The sequence below is a fragment of the Anoplophora glabripennis genome, unplaced genomic scaffold (assembly GCF_000390285.2).
Source record: "Anoplophora glabripennis isolate ALB-LARVAE unplaced genomic scaffold, Agla_2.0 scaffold424, whole genome shotgun sequence".
NCBI lineage: Eukaryota > Metazoa > Arthropoda > Insecta > Coleoptera > Cerambycidae > Anoplophora > Anoplophora glabripennis.
In genome coordinates this window covers 2,934-23,144 of record NW_019416585.1, presented here as the reverse complement: position 1 = coordinate 23,144, position 20,211 = coordinate 2,934, and the positions used below count along the sequence as shown (strand labels likewise).

At 32.8% G+C, this 20,211-nt stretch overlaps 1 protein-coding gene across 3 annotated transcripts in view; it reads left to right on the top strand.

Moving 5' to 3' along the window:
* The window catches only part of LOC108909920 (trithorax group protein osa), a 198,052-nt gene extending 181,140 nt beyond the window's left edge, over positions 1-16,912 (top strand). For all 3 annotated transcript variants that reach the window (XM_018714394.1, XM_018714393.1, XM_018714392.1), the window contains 3 exons: positions 5,884-6,019; positions 6,079-7,601; positions 15,407-16,912. In XM_018714394.1, the coding sequence (XP_018569910.1) occupies positions 5,884-6,019; positions 6,079-7,601; positions 15,407-16,177 (2,430 nt within the window). In that variant the 3' untranslated portion in view covers positions 16,178-16,912. The remainder of the gene's footprint in view (positions 1-5,883; positions 6,020-6,078; positions 7,602-15,406) is intronic.
* The last annotated feature ends 3,299 nt before the right edge of the window (positions 16,913-20,211 follow it).

The window sequence follows — 20,211 nt, the reverse complement described above, 5'->3', positions numbered from 1 at the left end:
AGTTATAAAAACACTTCGATCATTAAAATGTAGAAAAACCAATGTGATTTCAAAGCTAGAAATTTTTAAAAGTATAAACAATAATTATACATCATTGAAATATAAATCCTAACGAGTTGTTAAAATTTATTTTGCCAAATAGTGGTCATTTTATACTTATATACAGGGTGTCCCAGTACTTGATACAAAAAAGTCGAGTACAAATAGATGAGGTCAAAATAATATCAGTTCTTCATATAAATTTTTTTCATACGGGCCTTCGTTGACAAGTTACAGGCTCTCAAGGGTGAAAATTAAAAAGTTATTTTTATTTACAATCTCTAAACTATTAACTTCAGCATGATGCAAATTTGCTGATCAATAACACATGCATACAGTTTGTTATTAATGTCGTTATTGAAACTTCATTATGCTCAGAACGCCAGGTAAGGACTATGCCCAATGGTTAACAACTCAGAAATTTTGCATAGATGCCGATCGTAATCTGCCTACATCAAAAATAAGTTCCCTAAAGAATTTGCCAACGATAATACCCTCTTGGTTCAACTCAATAAAATTAACAGTTTAGGAAATATTTGTGATTTTATGTCACAGTGCACATTGTGTTCCATCATGATTGATAGAGGTAGCGCCATCTAGTACTAGAAATGTAAAAGAGCAGTTTCCATATATGTGGAATCAGTCTGTAAGCCTTGGTCCTATCGAGCGAATAAATTATCCAGTACAATATATGTGACGTGTTGATGTAAACATACCAAGCCAGCATTAGCAAGAAAAGTCTATAGCACAGATGTTGGGTTAAGTTGTCGAGTTCAGCGGCTACACACAATGCACAGCACTGCACGCATTCCGGGATCCTGCACTTGCAAACAGTGCAGCAGTATCAACAAAAAATTACAAGTCTACATGTCAATTCGAGAACGAGGAGGAAATCATCTCTCAAGAAACAAGTCGAGATTCCATTCCTATCCCACAAGTAAGATCAGTCCAACTCCTATTTCAAGCTATTTAACTCTCTATTTGACTATTGCTAAAACTACTTCAAATTTTAAGCATAAACAATTTAAATTACAATGGAAAATCTGCTAAAACCGCCTTAAGCGTGACAATAAAATACGGCAAATGACTAGATTACCAGAATATTATGACAGTATAGATTTACAAAATTTAATAACTTCAGCTATTACACAAAATACAGATTAATTAAATTTGAATCTATATACGATGAATTTGCAACGAGTTGCAAACCGAGATTGAATTTAATCTAGATAATTGCGAAGAAATAGACGTACAAACTATGGCAAATGAAACAAAAATTAGAATAGATTTTGAAAATTCCTACTATAATTTGATTATGTGTATTGAAGACACTGTAACTTTACAATAAGTAAAATAATGACAATGAGGTAAATGAAACTATACTCTGCGGCCGAAATTATAGAGAATGACTAATCGCTAGCTTTTGAACTAGTAAGGGGGATGAAGCGTGCAGGGAACGAAAATCCATTGGCGTGTCTGCGTAAAATGCAACGAGATATAGAAAATATTGAAAAAAGATAATAAAACATAACATCTAATATTTTTTACGGTTTGCTATAACCGGCACTTTGATCCATTTTAATTATTACAGCATTTTAAAACGTCCCAGTTGTGTTTTTAATTTATAAATTTATTATAGCCATGGAATTAGACACCTCGTCTACGCTTATGCTATGACATTTCTCAGGACTCGTAAATCAAGTCCGTTTATACCCAACTAAAAAAGCATTTCCCTATTCCCTACCAAGTGCAAAAGACAGAGATAGAATATAGATCGACGTTCAGTGTAACTCAGTCTATAGATGATTATAGATTCTATCGATGTGCGTAGCGAGCGGCACAAAGATAAATAATATTAAACCGTATAAAAATCATTTTATATTTTATACGCATTACGGTAATAGTGTTTTTATATTATGTCTGAATCACTCTTTATAATTTCAACCGCGGAGTATAGTAGTTCAAGTGAAACTAGTAGTTCAAGTGTAGCTTCAAAATTCAGATGTTTGTTCCATCTGTCAAATAAAATTACCGACTTTTAATGGATCATATAATTGTTGGTTAGAAGGCAGATATTCGTTTATTGCCTTGGTCAACAACAATAATTCGATAAGTGAAATACAGAAATTTTACTATTTGTGATCGTCACTTGAGGGTGAAGCAGCGCGCATAATAGAGTCAATAGAGTTTCAGCAATAGCATGGGACTTGCTCAAAGAACATTTTGAAAACAAACAATTACTAATTCACAATTATATTTTATTTATATTATATACATTCTTTGATGCACCGGTATTAATAAAAGAATCACATTCAGAACATACAAAGTTATTTGACACATTCACTAGAAGTTTACAACTATTGTAAAGCAAATCGTACCATTTGTCAATGTAACGAATTTAAAAAATTAGACATGTATGCACGATTTAAGGGGACCGACAGACTTAAATTGTGCCAAAATTGTCTACAACCAGGACATACTGTACAAGAATGTACAAAATTGCAGAAAGTGCAAGACGAAACATAATACAATGTTACATATTAACGAGGAAAACGTATGTGACGAAGAAATTCTATTATCGACAACATTAGTAAACGTGACAGACCATTTGAGAAATATTCATACAGCTAGAGTTCTACTTGATCAGGGTTCTCAAAACCACTTTATAACAACATCATTCTGTAATAAATTACATTTAAAACAGATACCAGTTGATTGCGCTATAACGGGCGTAGGAAAAGAGGTTTCGGAAGCACAGTGTGAAACTTCTGTAACAATTACATCTCGAATCAATAATTTTAGTATTAATATTTAGTGTTTAGTACTTTCTACGATTACGCAACCTTTACCATTAAGAGTCATTTAATCAATCCATATTAGATCTACCAAGAAGCATTGAATTAGCCGATCCAGGTTTTAATATAAGCAGCAATATAGACGTTCTATTAGGCATTAACGCATTTTATAAGTTATTATGTATGAAACAGATTTGCAAGCTTGAACATCCAGTGCTCCAAAAAACTAAATTGGGTTGGGTAGTCAGCGGTATTGTTAATTTCTTGAATAATTAATGCTTCCAGTTCTTCGATGTCGTGCACTGCTGTTTTAAAAATATATTTCAGATATTCAAACAAAAAATAATCTGAAGGAGTTAGATCCGGTGAACTCCATATAGGGGCAGATGGGCAATTCTGAGGCGGCCCGAAACATTATTTTTTCAAGCGGCCCACGGTTATACTGATTCCACCACCTATTATAACAAATAAAATTCGTGTAAAATAAGTCAATGCATATTCCATTCTTTGTATTTATTCAAAAGCAGAAAAAATAAACAAACTTTTTGAAATTAAAATTCTTGTGCATCATCACTAAAATGTGTTAACAAACAAATAAATCACAAATCTGAGATCTACTGACAAAAAACTGTCCTACCCTAAAGACTACTTATTTAGGTTAAACGAAATAACAGATAAAAAACAAAACATTGAGATATAACATTTTTCAATAAAACCATAATATCTTGAACCTAATTAACGTTAATGTTGATCACACGGTCTAAAATTTAACATTTTTCACGACTTTGCTATTCCTTTTATCATGGTACCCACTAATAATTAACTCTTCGATGTTTTTTTCTTTCTGGTGCATAAAATATTCTTTACAGCTATCTTTATGCATGCCGGATCTCTCATGCTCAAATATACGCTGATATACAAGTTTCCATTCAGTAAATTTTTTAAATACACTTTCCTTTGAAATGTGGCTAAATGCCAGGCAAATTGTACAAATAAAGCTTCATTCACAACCAGCCAATTACAATTACAATTATAATTAGTACTTAGAATTAATATTAGACATAGGGCGAAAATTAACGTATTTTGATCATTCAGAGCATTGAATTCTAGTGAAAATTCATTTACAGTGATGGTCAAGCATTTCTCAATACCCAAGTGATTAGTGAACCCAATATTTTTCGCCGGAACGGCGCATTTCTTCTCGAAACATAGTTTATTGCACAATAATAATTTAAACAAACAAATTTAATATAAACAAACATTCACCATATTTAAGGTTAGGTGATTTGTCATTTACTCATTTCTTTACAACAATGACAACAAGCGCGCACGCGCAAATATTTTTCAATTACAATTAGTGGCAAAAGCTTAGACTTTGCAAGGTACTAATTCTAAGTGTTAGTCTAAGTATAAGTGGAAACGTTAAATTAAAAGTTGTGAACAATCATGTATAAAGTCACATGCCAAACTTTTACCACTAATTCTAAGTACTAATTGTAATTGTAATTGGCTGATTGTCAATGAAGCTTTAAGCTCTTTTTGAAGATGAAAATGTAAGTCATTTTTTTGAGGATTCATTGAAATGATAGAAAGCTTTTTGGATGTTAAAAGATACACATTTTGGTTTCATGGTTGTTTTGGGTGGTACCTAAAAAATAAATTTAATTCATCAAAATTTGGCTTGAAAAAAAATTGTAATCGAATTTGGTGCTTTGTCAAACTCATCAGCGTTTGTAGTTATTTGTAGAGCGACTAATCCACTTGGACTGTCTCTAGAATTTTGCTAATATTTTCGTCATATTTTTGTTCTATTACTGCACTAGGGCCTGCGGCTCCAACTTCAGCAATATGGGTTTCGTTGTTATTTTTGCCCATTTCTTTTTCTTTCATTAATTGTACCATTTTCTCTAAAGAATTACATTTTTACCTTCTAGTAATTTTTTTTCGATCCTTTAATTTTTCTGCACCTTCTTTATGCTTAGTAGCAGTATTTTTATTGTCCATTATTTAATTTTAACAAACACTTTGAAGCAGTTAGATTTTTCCACCCCGTTTTCCTTTATTCGTAGAATAAACTTAAACAGTACCTATCGAACAAAAAGGCAACAAATTGCCATTCCGCGCAGTACAACATAAAAATAAATTGTAGCCGCGTATCGCGAGATCATGCGAGAAATATGGAGGTGACAAATTAGAATACGACAAAACACAGTGTGCGTTGCATTTATAATTTTAGTTGTAAATAGTTTGTCGAGTTGAGAACAATGTTTTCCTGTTTGATACGTGACATTTTGCTAATAGAAAAGAGTTTGGTGAAACTAAAAATTTTAAGAAACCTAAAAAATAGGTGCAGTATAGTAAATACTCATGTAATATATAGCAGCAGGTTGACTTATAGTGAATTTCATCACCTGTACCCTCAGTTAAGAGCGGATGAATCTGCATTTCGCCAATATACTAGAATGACAATAAATACCTTCGATTATATTGTGCAAAACATATAGGGTGTTTGTTATCATTTTACAACAAATTTTCCGTGCTTTCAGCTAGAGAATCCCATTCTTTTTCTACTGTTACCCGATCTTTGTAACTAGAATTTCTCTTATTCCACAGTACATTTCTTTTGTGCACTTCAGAAATAAACGGTTCCATGCTGCAACTCGGACGCCAAATGGGTAAAAACCAAACTCATTTGAATATCAATCCAATGCGTGCGATGTGGCAGACGAACTCGTACTAAACATTTGTTTACAATGGTTTATTTGCGTGGACCATCGCATTACACGCACCGCATCGCACGCATCGGATTGCCCGGATTCAGCTAGGACACTGTGTTAGTTTATATATACAGTTTCATGCAATCAACTTGGTATAAATAATAAAACTAGCACATTATCTAAATAAGTGGAAAATTTTGGAATCAGATAAAACATTCTGCATTTCGTTAGGCCTTATTTAAGTCCACTCTCAAGAATTTTTATATGGGAATATAAATAGGAAAATATTAAGAAATGTTCACAGAACTATATTTTGCTTTTATTACTTTCAGCAGGGTTCAGGATCTGGGGGAACGTATCCCAACAACAAAACGATGCCTCCTCCTGGACCCCAACCACCAAGACGTCATCCTGATTTTTCCAAAGATCAGCCGTATTCGTATGGTCAACCTCGAACACCAATATATGGTAAGTATTAACAGGAACCGTAAATTATGAAGTTGCCAATACGTTTGTGTGTCTTACAGGTAGTTGGCCCAATAACAATCAGTATAGGCCACCTCAATATGGGGGTAATTCAGGTAGTCCCCAAGTTACGCCACAACAATGGAATCAAGGGGGAAGACCAGGAGGTCCTTGGCCTGGAGCTCAAAATTATCAGCAACCGCAAACCGGACAACCTCCTTGGCCGTCAATGAACCAGACTGGCGGGCAAAACACTTCGATGCGTCCCGTTCACAGGCCAGGAAAACCATTTCCACCTATAATGCCACCTAGTGGTGTTAAAAGTAGTCAGGCTCAGCCTAATCTTAGCAACTCTTATAGTCACAATCAGATGCCCAAGAGAGAAATTACGTTCCCTCCTGACAGTGTAGAAGCTACGGTACCAGTTTTATATCGGCGTAAGCGGTTATGTCGCGCGGATGTAGGACCAGTAGATGCTTGGCGTGTTATAATGTGTTTGCGTTCTGGTCTGTTATCAGAGAGCACCTATGCTCTTGACCTGCTCAATGTACTGCTCTTCGACGACTCGTCAGTTGGGTATTTCGGATTGAATCAGTGGCCTGGACTGCTGGACCTTCTGATAGAACATTTCAAACGTAGTTTAGCAGATATGTTCGATGGGCCATTTCCAGCTCAGGAAGAAGCAGATACTGCTGAAGTGGACCTTGGTGGAGTTTTTAAACCCATAGACCCCAACTTGAAAACTGTAGTACTGAACAATACGGTTAATTACTCGTTGATGTCACGCAAGGGAGATCCAGTGAAGTTAGTAGAACGAAACGAAGATATCTTTATTCAAGATAACGTAAAAGATTGGGATACGAGGGGCGACGCGAACCGTGCTAATATTTTAGCAGAAATACCTTCAGAACCATGGTACACCGCCGCCGATCATATATTACCTACATTTCAAGCTGAGTTTGGTCACATTCCTTTCCATATGAGATTAAATGACTGTAAAAAATGTCAGGACGAGACAGAAAGGAAGATTAAGACACCGCCGCCAGGTGAAGCTCCACCACCAGACGAAGCTCCTCCACCTGCCAAAAATAGTGACAAAAGACGTAGGACAAAGTCATTAAGTGATGTGATATCTCGAATTAAAAAGGATTCTTCTGAAGCAAACGATGTGCTTTTGTTAGACGCAACAGACAAAGTAAAGACTGAAGTAGTGAATGAAAAAGCGAACTGTAAGGAACAGCCAAGTATAGATCTGAATATTAGTGTAAATGGCGAGTGTAGTGAAATGAAAGGACAAACAGTGCTTGATCCGTCGGGGGCATTGAAACGACGAAGAATTTCTGACTACGAGGACGAAGCTTACACAAGAGACGAGGCTAGTTTAGTTCTTCTAACTGAAAGCCAAGATAATATTGGAAAACGGTGTGTTTGCTTATCCAATATTCTTAGGAGTCTTACTTTTATTCCTGGTAACGAAGGTGAATTTGCCCGAAATTCTATGTTTTTGGCACTTGTAGGCAAACTTCTGTTGCTGCATCATGAACATCCACCTCGAACTCAAAAAACAAGAAATTATGACCGAGAGGTAAGTCAAGTTTTATTTATTTCTGTTAAATATTAAATTGGTGCAAAAATAATGGTAAACAAGTGAAATAATTTCTGGAAACATTGGGAGATAGAAAAATGTGGGATTTAAGCATGGAAACTGATGCATCTCTGGTTGCCTATATTATACCGAAATGTAGTAGAAAACAGCACTTTTTTATTCCAAAATATCCTTTTAAAACGGTGGAAAAAAAGTAGAAAAATTGCATATCCCATTTAGCAAAGTATGAACGAAGACCAATAAAGCAAAAATTAATTGGGACAGGTAAATAATTTATGAGAAATTAATTTCTACATATGAAGGTTTTTTGGACTTTCACAAACGATTATTTCTTCATAGTATAGGATTATGCAATTTTTTATATAGTTGTCTTTTAATAAATAAACTTAACTAAATAAACTTTATTTCATGGTTTGTCCAACACTTTATTTTTTAAAAAGTTATATTGGAATAAAATTGTCAAAAAATATTCATTCATAAATCACATTATGTCTGACCTTTAGTTCGCTTAATTGGTAATAAATGTCGCACTAGTAAAAATTAATTTTTGGACGAACTCGGGTTATTTTTAACAAACAGCTATGTGGTTATTATTGTGGTTAATTTGGTATAGAGGTAGATATTTAAAGAAAGTCATGATCATTTCAGGTATATTAATGTATAAAAGTATATAACTAACAGTGCAAATCCAGACTATTTTATAATGTTATGAAATATACCAATTTTTAGTTTATTTAAAACAATTTATAATTTATATACCTATAATGTCCACTAGTGATGGGAAGATCCATTTATTTTCGCGACCCGGGTCATCCAGGTCAATTATTAAAATGATCTGTTCATGAAGACCCGTTTATCTGAACGATAACGAAATAGTATCGAATCCAGTCTGTATTGCGGCAGCTAATATCTTCCTTCACCTGCACGTGCACTATTGACTTTTGATATATTTATGACCATATATTTTTTATATTTGTAAATCATGTCAGAAAATGTAGGTATTGCTTATGCAAAAAAAAAATAATAGGGATATTGTGAGGAGCTTTTAAAGGCGCCTATACTATATCTCAAATTTAAAACAATTTTTATTTTGTTTAGTTTTATAACGGCAGTCTTTGAGGCATATTCGCAAAATGAAAACAAAAAACTGGAGCATGGAAATTTGTTTACTGAACTTACTGTTGATGATAAGGCAAAATGCAACTTTTGTTCCAAAATGATGTCTTTTAAAGGAGGAGCAACTTATTATTAATTAAACATTTCTTTATATGACACCGTTTTTATTAAAACTATATCAGTCAAATCTGATTAATCCGGCACGATTAAAAACCTAAGAGTGCCGGAGTACTGGAAAATTTGAATTAATGGAATATGTATAATGTAAATAGTATTAAATTAAAAAACATTACCTTTAATTGTTTATTAACAAAGAGATTTGTACATATATATACATATTACATTTGTGTGTGCATATATTGTAGTTTTTACTCTTCTGTAAAATAATCTTTCAACTAAACTATAACTTTATAAACTGGATTCTTCATAGACAGTAGACATACACGGAAAAAATAACACCGAATTACTGGACATGGCGGTATAATGAAGTGCCTGATTATAGAGATTCTACTGTACCTACTTTTACTTTTATCATGTTAATCTTGTCAGTAAAAAACTGGAATTTCGTCTCCTTCATTCCATTCAGCACCATAATTTGATTGTATAAATAATGATTTTTAAATTATACATATCGCTGTACAGTGTCCAATATTCAGATTTTAGATCACAAACAGACAATACTGACTTACAGAGACCGATACCAATATCATAGAGTCGATCTTTTGTAGCTTTCATTTTGTATCAGTACCAGCTCTCCAGTTCAGATCTGCAGGCACTGAGTTTGCGTTCAAATGAACGATGCGCAATAGGATCACACAATCGGGTCAATCACGGATCTTTTAGAAGATTCGGTCATTATGACTGGATCGTTCATGAATGACACATCACTAATGTCCACGTTTACAGTGGATGGAAAACATTTTTATTTTCAATTTTACTAGAAAAAGTTATTCTTGACAAAAAAATTTGCTTGTTAATAGAATATGGTTGTCATGAAGAATGCAAAGAGTAAGACCAAATTCCATCTGTGTTTCGTGTACCACTGCGAAAATGTGCTACCAAAATAAATGCGTCTTGTTCTGGTGTAAACGGCATTTTTACACAAATCTACAAGAAATAAGACAGTAACAAATGAAACATAACCTTAAAATATTTGTTTAACACGTTAAAACGTCGAACTTTCAAGTTCTGAAAAGAACTTTTTTTCCAACTCGGCAAAGATTAATTTATAGAAAAGCACAGAAATACTGGTAAACACTGCTAAATTGTACAAACAAGAACAGGTATTAAACACTAAAAGTTATGAACTCCTCTGGATTGATGTTTCATCTAGGGTCTTAGTTGGTAAATTTTTCTTGATAATTTCTGAAATGTCAGCTTAAGAAGGACAAATTTATTGAGCGTCAAAATAAATTTGATCAACTGGGACTCGGACATTTATGAAGCCACTGTATAATTATAATGTATATAAATTTAAATATGTATTTTTTACCAAAAATAGTAAATGGTCACCAAATTTTAAACCACAGAATAATCCTGAAGTAATAACCTAAGTATTTGGTTTTCTCTCCCAGAAATACTAAATATTCACCAAATTTTAGAAGATATCTACATGTGTGACATTAATTCCAGTGCTTTGATGCAGCGTCAACCATTTCATCCCACCATCAAAATTCCTAGTTATAAATTTATACCCCAAAATTATTTTATTACCCTTGCCCATTATTAATTATAAGCGATCAACCTAGGTTCAGTTTGAAACTACATCAGCCACATGTAATTTTTGATCTACTTATGATAGGTAGTTTTCTTGTACGAGAATTTTTCTATATAAATAAAAAGTTGTTTTCGTAACTTCCCCAGAGGTCTGAAGAGTTGCTTCAGGTTTTTGTTGCTTTCAAAATAAATAATTTTTCAGATAAAAGATATTATAAAAAAACAAATTAAAGTAGAGACTAATAGACTATTGATTTTATATCTGCATGACAGAATTACAGGGACATTATTATTTTCTTAGGCTCTTGACACTAGTGCTTTCACACTGGGAACAATACAATATTTGTAATTTTTTTCTGTTCTGTGTCTTCCATATTGCTAACAAAATTCGGTATCTTAACGTACTCAATCGAAAATTAACAGGCAACTAAAACCTGACTACCCGACTGACTAACACACGTAAGCATGCGGTGACGTCATACCCGCCGGTTCAGCGGATACTCAGCGCGCCAGTTATAAAAGGTGATATAAAATTCAAATTTTTTGCAATGAGCCTTAAAATTGCAATATCTTTCCGTTAAGCGAATAAAAAAAAATTGTACATAAGATTTAGCTTTATCTTTTTATCTTTATAAAAAAATTGTGAGAACCAAAGTTTTAGGAATTTGTTTTTTTTATATACATACAGTGTGTTTAAATTTAAATTTCCTTGAAAATAGTAAGGCCCAATGATTTTTAGATTTAAAATGCCGCGCCAAATATTTACCTATTGCTTTTTGCATTGTATAACCACATTCTAATATTTTGCGAAGAAACAATACCATTTGTAGCTTCATCAGTGTACAAAATATTTTTCAAAAAACTTGTATTTAAGTACATACCTGAAGCCATAAACAATATTTCATTCTTCTTTCTCTGTCTCCTATTTCTAGACTGTGAAGAAGTTTGGGTTTGTATGCCCGTCTCATTTTTTTAAACATCTCCAAATTCGATTTCTAGATATATTTAAATTAATGCTGGCATCTCTAATGCTCGACTGCAGATTTTCATTAAAATAGTTAAGAATTATTTGGTTTATATGAAGCACACGATTACGATGTTGGTTGGGAAGTTTACCTACACTTCCAGTTTCATCAAAAACTTTATTAATAGTCACAACTGTAGTATGGTGAATATTTTGTCCAGGATGCCTCCTATTAATTTCACGAAATGATCGTATTCCATCACCTACCAATCGCACAATTTCTGTTTTTTCTTGTAAAGAATAATTAACCATTGTGACGTTTTACTGAAGTTATTGTTAATGCAGTGACAGCTTATTTGTTGACAAGTTACATTGTTTGTTTCCATAGCCTTCTTCATCAATCCTGTGCTTCTCTTAAATAATCAAATACATAGCTGAGGAAGTATTAATGTTCAAATTAGATTTTGCTTTCACAGGGTGTTGTATAAAATTAAACTATAATTTTTTAAACTGAAGGTTTATGTAGCAAATGCATTATTTGAATATTTATATTTTCACTAAATAGTTAATAATTGAAAATCCTCAATGAATTTTCCTATTAAATAAATGTTTAATTTTTTTCTCTTTGTAATAATAACAATAATAATAATTTTTCTTTATTACTAATAAATTGAATAATACTGATACAATATTCAAATAATGCATATACTTCGTAAGTAAAAATTAAAATATTATATTATATAAATATTACAACAAAAATCGGTATGGTAGGGTTTTAGATAGTCCTGAATAAGAATCCGGTGCAGTTTTTGTCAAAAAAAAATTGCTAATATTTCTCGTTTTCTGTTCCTATAAAACGTGTCTTGGTTGGCCATGACTTAGACCAAGGGTCCGCAACTGGCGGACCGCGGTCCAGGTCCGGACCGCGAAAGGTAAAATATTGGACCGCCAAAAATTTTTTGAAAGTATAAATTACTCAAATAAATTATTTAAAAAATGTTTTTTACGTTTAAGTGCCAATCTTATCATTTTTTTCTAGTATTTTACAATTGTGTGTGTGTTTTGACTTCTTATTGGTTAGTAAGCAGATTAAATTTGAGTCCAAATAAAAAAATAAGAAATATGAATTTTTTTTCTGGACCTCGTTAAAAATTTTCAAAAGTTTTTGGACCCCACCTAAAATTACTTGCCGACCCCTGACTTAGACCATGAAAATACCGAAATTATACATTCTACTCCTTTTTGAGATCTATCAAACAAAAAAAAGTTGAAACAAATCGGTCAACAAATAACAATTTTACGTGGATGGTTAATGCTTAAGTGGGACACACTGTATATAAAAGCCCTTCAAATTACAGTAAAAAAAAAAGTTTTAGTTATGTTTCTCGAATAATAAGGAAGATATGGCTAAAAGAATACCATAAATACTGTGTGTAGATAGATTTAATTTTTTAGGAATCTAATATATACTTATGACAAAAGTAACAAGTAATAGAAAAGAAGTAAGGAGATAGAATGTTATGTACATATTTCTATTCCTTTTTTATGGACAATACAAAACTTTTAGATATTTTTCTGAATTGTTTAATGATTAAAAAAACAGTATTTAATGCGTTAGTTTACTATATCAACAGCTTTTGTTTTCTTTTTTTTTTTTTTCAAGCAGTAGTACCTACCCAAGTTATTTTTAGTGAACATATTTTATGTTACACGATTCAAAGTTACATTAACTTTGTTTATACGTTCTAATTACATATTAACTTTTTTGCACTTTTTTTAATATTGTTTGTATAATTTGACACAAGGAGAAAATATCTAATGTTTATACATACATACAGTGTGCATCACCCAAATGGAATAAATTCAATAATAAATAAATGGGGGCGTGTTCGAAAAAACGCTCAGACACGTCGATTGGTATTTTTAGTTGCGCATTTTTTTCAACAAAAACATTTTATACAGGGTGTGTCATGTAACTTTCTTGTTTTAAATGCAACACCCTGTATATTCAATTTTTGGATTTTTCAGAAAATTCTAGATATATTTCATGTACAGTTTTATACCTAGCTTCAACTGTTTCGGAAATATTAAATGTTTTCAGATTTGTTGCGGTGCGGCGTCGGCGTTCGCGACGAGCATTTTGAACATCTACATTGGCATTAATGTTTTTTTTTGCTTCTTTACATTATCAAATAAATAAACAGTATTACTTATTAGTTTTTGAGTATATTGTAGGGAATTTCTGTAATCAAATAATTTTCTTTTTTTTTTTTGTTAATTTTTGCAATAAATCTGAAAACACTTCATATTTCCGAAACAGTTGAAGAAAGGTATAGGACACTGTACATGAAATATCTCTAGAATTTTCTAAAGAATCCAACAATTGAATAATATACAAGGCACAAATGTTCTTCTGTAAATTTCTATTCATTTTCTTCTGAACTGGACTAGCTAAATCTAGTAGAATATTATTTTTTCTAGACCTTTAAATAAATGTTTTTACATGATGTAGAATTTCTTTTACATTCAATTCTTTACTTAAGTGTATTTTAGAGGTTATGCAGTTGAGTGGGAGGGGGAGTAGAGGGAGATAAGAGTAAGAGTTTACTTTTATGATTATGATTATATAAACAAGTGATTTTACTTAAATTGTGCCTAAAAAATATTGTTTATATGATTCTGTACATCGGATGGTTTTACTACAATTTTAAGCATTTTTTAGTGTTTGGGTTGGGGGATTGTATATATTTTGCCTAGAATCGATTTAATATTGTTTCTGAAGGTCCAAAAAACATAGTCCATATGATTAGGATGAATTTCAGATATGGCCGAAAACCGGTAGCAAAATACCCAAATAAAGAACAATCTCTAACCACTCTATAAATGAATACTCTCATGGGATTAAATGTTAAATCATTTTATTGAAATGACATCTTGAGCAAACTAAATAAAACTTTGTTTTATTTAGACAGTGGCTTGATTTCTATAAAAATGTTGAGCAAAAAAATTGACGGCACAAAGTGTGTCTTGTATTTTAGTTTGTGATACATTTATGATAATTTTAAGAAATGTTGAATGATTTTCACACAAGGTATACCAGTTTTTAACATTCGATCCTGAAAAAATGTTTGTAAATATGGAATACAAACATATAATTAGCTAATAATTATGTTTATAATCCATCCTGAAGATATTAGGAGACAATTTAGTACTACTCTGTATAAGAAAATGTTTTTAATTTGATATTCTGTTGTGTTATGCCCTATCCCCTCTTTGGAAACTACTTTTTTTTGATTCCTCAAATAGAATTTTATTAATTTCTAATGAATATAAACGTACGTATACATCTGCGCGCCAAGCAACCCGCGCGGTGTGCGCGCTGCGCGTTCGTTGCTCGTCTAATGTTCGTTTGAACTATTCATTTTGAGGAACCTTCCGCGATCCAAAGAAAACCCACAAACATTTTAGTAGACATTTTGCATTGTAGATGATCATGTTTCTGTCACGCGATAAAAATTACGCCGTTTCGGTTCATGAATGGTCCTTTTTTGATAATGGCAAGTTTGTGTAAAAAGAAAAGGAAAATGATCTTTATGTTGAGGATTCCACAGAAGGGATTTCGCACCGATAAGCATCGATAAGTTTAGTTACATTTTCTTCCGACCACTCCATAATACCGCTGAATGGACGCACAGCAAGAACAACAAGCCTCTCGCTCTCCCGTCCAAATCTGTACTGCAAACACACAAAGCAACACTTTGAAAGCATTCGTCGAAAAAACCGACTCAAGGTGGATCGTGACGCGTCGTGTGCGTGCAGTTCGTGCGCAACTCGAAAACCCCGTACTAATCTAGAGAACTTGCTGCAAACGCGCGGCACGCAGATGTATACGCACCTTAATGACATCGTTGATATGCATATTATTTATGTAATCATTAAATATTAGTTATTTAAAGTAAATATTTTATGTTTTTCTTCTCTTTTTCAGGAGGATGCCGACTTTGCAGACTCCTGTAGTAGTTTACAGGGCGAAAGCGAATGGTGGTGGGACTTCCTGTTACAGGTTAGGGAGAATATTCTGGTGTCTATGTCTAATATAGCTGGACAAATAGATGTAGCTGTATTCGAAGAAGAAGTGGCCAGGCCTCTGCTGGACGGACTGTTACATTGGGCTATATGCCCATCGGCCACAGGTCAAGACCCTTTCGCTTCTGTAGGACCTTCATCCTTGCTCTCTCCACAGCGCCTAGCACTAGAAGCACTTTGCAAACTATGTGTAACAAATAGTAATGTCGATCTGGTCATAGCGACACCTCCATTTTCCAGATTGGAAAAGCTATGTGGTGTGCTTACTAAACACCTGTGTAGGTCGGAGGATCAAGTATTACGTGAATTTTCGATAAATCTACTGCATTATTTAGCTGCGGCCGACAGTAGTATGGCAAGAGTAGTTGCCTCGCAAACCCCTTGTGTTTCACTATTGGTGGCTTTCATTGAACAAGCAGAACAAAGTGCTTTGGGTGTGGCCAACCAACATGGTATTAGTGCACTGAGAGATAATCCCGATTCAATGGGTACGAGTTTGGATATGTTGAGAAGAGCAGCTGCCACTCTAGTTTTCCTGGCACGGCACCCTGAAAACAAACCTCTGTTAGTACAGCAAGAGTCACGGCTACTTGCCCTTGTTATGAGCCAAATCTTAGACCAACAAGTGGCGTTACTGCTCTCCAAAGTGCTATTTCAGATATCCCGTAGCTAATCCTTTCTACCTCTGTAGATACTGAACTGTCTATGCGGCCTTGCTGGTGTACAGAATAAATCATTGTATAGTGTGATTTTCCAGACTTTTATCACAATGACAGTGTGCGTGCGTGTGCGAGTGTGGTGCGAAAATTGACAACAAGACTAGAAACGAGATCCTGATCTCTGATAGCTAATCAATTCACATAGTGTAATCCATTATATAATTGTACCATTTTGTAAATTAAGTGACATACGTCTTTCTGGAAAATGTTAAACATACATCCATGTTACTTATGTTATTTATTATTTGATATAAACTTTGAGCACAGTACAGTAGATCCCAACAGCTGTCCAGTTGCCTGGTCTGGTGCAGGTGCAGGTGGTGTCCCCCTTTGGTTTCCTGCGCACTCACTTCTCTTATTTCATGTTTGGTATTACTGTGCGAATGCTTTATACATGTCTGATAATGAATTTAATTAAATAAATGTACAAAGGAAGTACCGAAAGTGGTGTTTTTATACAAGTTTTAATTTTCTATGTATATTTTAGAAATGTTTTATACATCCCATTTTAGCTGATACATTAAGCTCTGTTAATGAACAAGTATGGACTGTAAACATTAGAAAATGCAGTCTTGATTTATAGAACTCAAATGTAGTTTAAAATATGTGGTGATATTTTTCTGGCTGTAGGTATAACTCATCTTATGTATGATTGCATATTGTAAAATAAGTAAATGCTAAATACATTATAACTTTTTTGATTTATGTCACGAACCCCCAATTAAACTGGAATACGACTAGGGTAAAGTTACTATCGATTTGTCTCAGGTAAGTTATTGTTTCAAGTTATTTCTTAGTTAAGTTTTTTCTGTACTTATTGCAGTATTTTATCGTCTGAGAAAAATTAATAAATTCAGTAAACCTTTGTGCCGAAAGGTATTGTTTTCATTAAACTGTTCCTACCGGTGGTGACTGGTGAATTTAAACAAGGTATATCTTAGGAATAATTTCTAGATCCACATACTGAACTGAAAAAAATTACCAAAAAAAAATTGTGTAATAAAATTTATGTTACTGACTGAGATCTTGCAAAAGGTTGTATTAAAAAATATTTTTCTATAACCATCTGATGAAAACAATCAGGTGATCTTGTATTATTCTCACAAAAAGTCAATGTTGTACTAGGACTCGTAAAAAAGGCCACTGTTTATAACTCGACCATTTTATAACCAACTTTGAAAAACAAAATATAAACTAGCATTAATGATTCTAAAAATAGTACATATTGAAATGCCTACCTTAATTGTAGGTGTTTGCCATTTTTTTTAATAGAATGGTGTGTATGTATACATATAGTTTCATGTGATAGAAGCCAGACATATAACTTAGTTTTTACATAAAATTTATGGGAAAAATTCGAGTGTTTCAATAAAATAAGTGCTAACATGTTTACATCTTTAATCGTGTGCATGAAGTTTATTATAAAATCAACAAAAAAAATCGATTCATGGGATAAACATAAAATTTTTTTGTTAATATACATTTCATACAAATGCGGAAATATGCTGCTGTCACGTAACACAATAATAATGTGTTCTAACATTCAATGACATTTTTCTTTAGATGGCTTTATTACTTACGTTGCATATTTGACAGTCCTGTTGGATTGCTCAATTTAATATTTTGCATATATTCCCCTTAGATTTTTCGCGAAAATCAAGTTATATGCCAATTAATTAAGAAAAAAAACATCACTTTTTTGCTTATCATTACGGTTAGACAAAAAAATACGCGTTTCTAGTACCTTTTGATAAATTGACCAAAATTGAGTTGCAGCTTATGGCATTTTTTATGAAATTTCAATTGTGTTGGATGAACATGAGAAAAATATTGTAACAGTATAGCCCCATGTTTAATTATTAAAAAAAATCGTTTTAATTTTCACTAGCCATCACAGAAGTTTGCCTAATCAAAAAGTTGTTAGTTCACAGACTAATTTGTGATGTGTATTTATTTATTTATTTTTTCCGTGTGAAATTTTTGGTTACGAACAAGTAGTTTTTTAACACAAACATTCCTGCACTGTTCCTTTTGGTGCAAATATCCAAATAAACATATAGTGAGATAAATTCTGGTAGTGTTTAATGTTATTTTCCAGGTGACGACCGTCCAAGGTTGTAGAAAAACCATTTATAATAATAAAATATGTGCCGACTAAGAAAGCTGTTAAATTTTTCATCATTAAACTTAATTAATCAGAAAATAAAATAGTAAACTAAATATGATTTGCAAAAATATTAAATTATACCATCTAAAACTAACGACTATAGTTTACATCTGAGGTGCTCAAAGTTTTCACAATTAAGGCCATTTTTATAGTGCAGAGGAATGAAACCCTCTAACAATATCAGATTGTCATAAGGATTCAGATTGTTTTAGGCCTTTTAATCAAAATTGAACTTAACGTAAAAATCAACTGAGGTGACAAGATTGACCACCCCTGTTATAAAAATATCCCGTTTTTAACTAGCAAATACAGTTTACGGCATTTGTAATTTATTTTAACCAATATTGAAACTGGTTTTATAATAGACTAGTAGTAAATATAATGATCATTCATATAAAAAGTACAGCATATCTATTTATGAGGAGCCCAACAGCATATGTCCATGAGACATTCCTGTCGACATTCAGAATAGTCTTATTTATTGTTCTAGTCACATTTGTTTTAAAATTTGCTAATGTACAATTTTTATTGCCTGCTTGTACTTTTTTTAATAGTTTTTAGAAACTCGGTAAAAATTTTGTGTATCATGGAATTTAGAAAATGATTTATCATTTATGATGTTAAAATTACCCATATTGGCCACACCCTTAAATATACACACGATTTCTATGAACCGTGTTCTCATTTTCAAGCAATACAATTATTAATGTGTTTAAAAAATTAGGTAGGTATATTCTGGGTCGACTTTATAAGGTGCGTTTTGTTGGATTGATTCCGGAATTGAATTATGCAGAATGGGCGTTTTATTGCAAGGATATTCTGCATCCGGTTGCAATTTTTGCTTGTGGTTTGAGACGGAATTATTAGAATTAAATGGTGGGGAGATCAAATTTGTGAGGTTGCTTAGGTAGCTGGTGTAGCATTGGGCCGTTGAGATTCGGCATCTGTCTAATGTCAGATTTGATTCGAATCGTTTTATTGATAAATGTCATTCAAAAAAATCCAATAAGAACTGACACCAGTGACTATTACATCAGACGGAGAAAAGTGTAGTTAGTTCATCCGTTTCATATCAAAAATATGCTTCAGTGCAAAGTACACCGTCATGTACCAACAATAATATAGTGCCTGTATAAATTGCTCTGTACAATTTCTGAAAAGGTAAGAAGTAAGAACTGAAGTACGGAGAGTAATTTACACTTGCAAAAGAAATTGAACGCGTACGCTTCTTTACCCGAATTTGACACGCAATATGTCCGATGTCTGTACCAGGGAGACTATATAGATAAGGAGCACAAACTCATACGGGAAAATTGACAAAATTTGTCCAAGAAATGGCAGAAGTTGGGGTGGCGCTAATGTTCCATATGTCCCAAATGAATGTAGCATAATAAATACGAGTGAAGTAAGCAAATAACGACCAATTTTATTTTATATTGAGTTTAGTCTGTTTAGTAGATATATCGAGGAGGTATATTAACCTAAAAACTAGAAGTCAAGTCAATAATTATTACAATTTGTTTTTATAATGGTAAATAAAAAGTTTCGAAAATAATTTAAATATGGTAATAGTATGTGAAGTGAATGACTGTCAACAGATTTAAAATAAAACAGTACGTTTGTGATCTGCATTTTCAATCTAATGATGTCCAGCAGTTCTATATTACAACTTGACCGAATAGTGGGTTAATATTATGGCAAAAGGTCGAATAATTCGGAAGTTGGAAGCAGCTTATTTGATTCTTAATAGAGAAATTTTTAAATAGAAAGATTTCATAAGAGCAAATATTGTATAATTGAATGATGCATTGTTTCTTTATA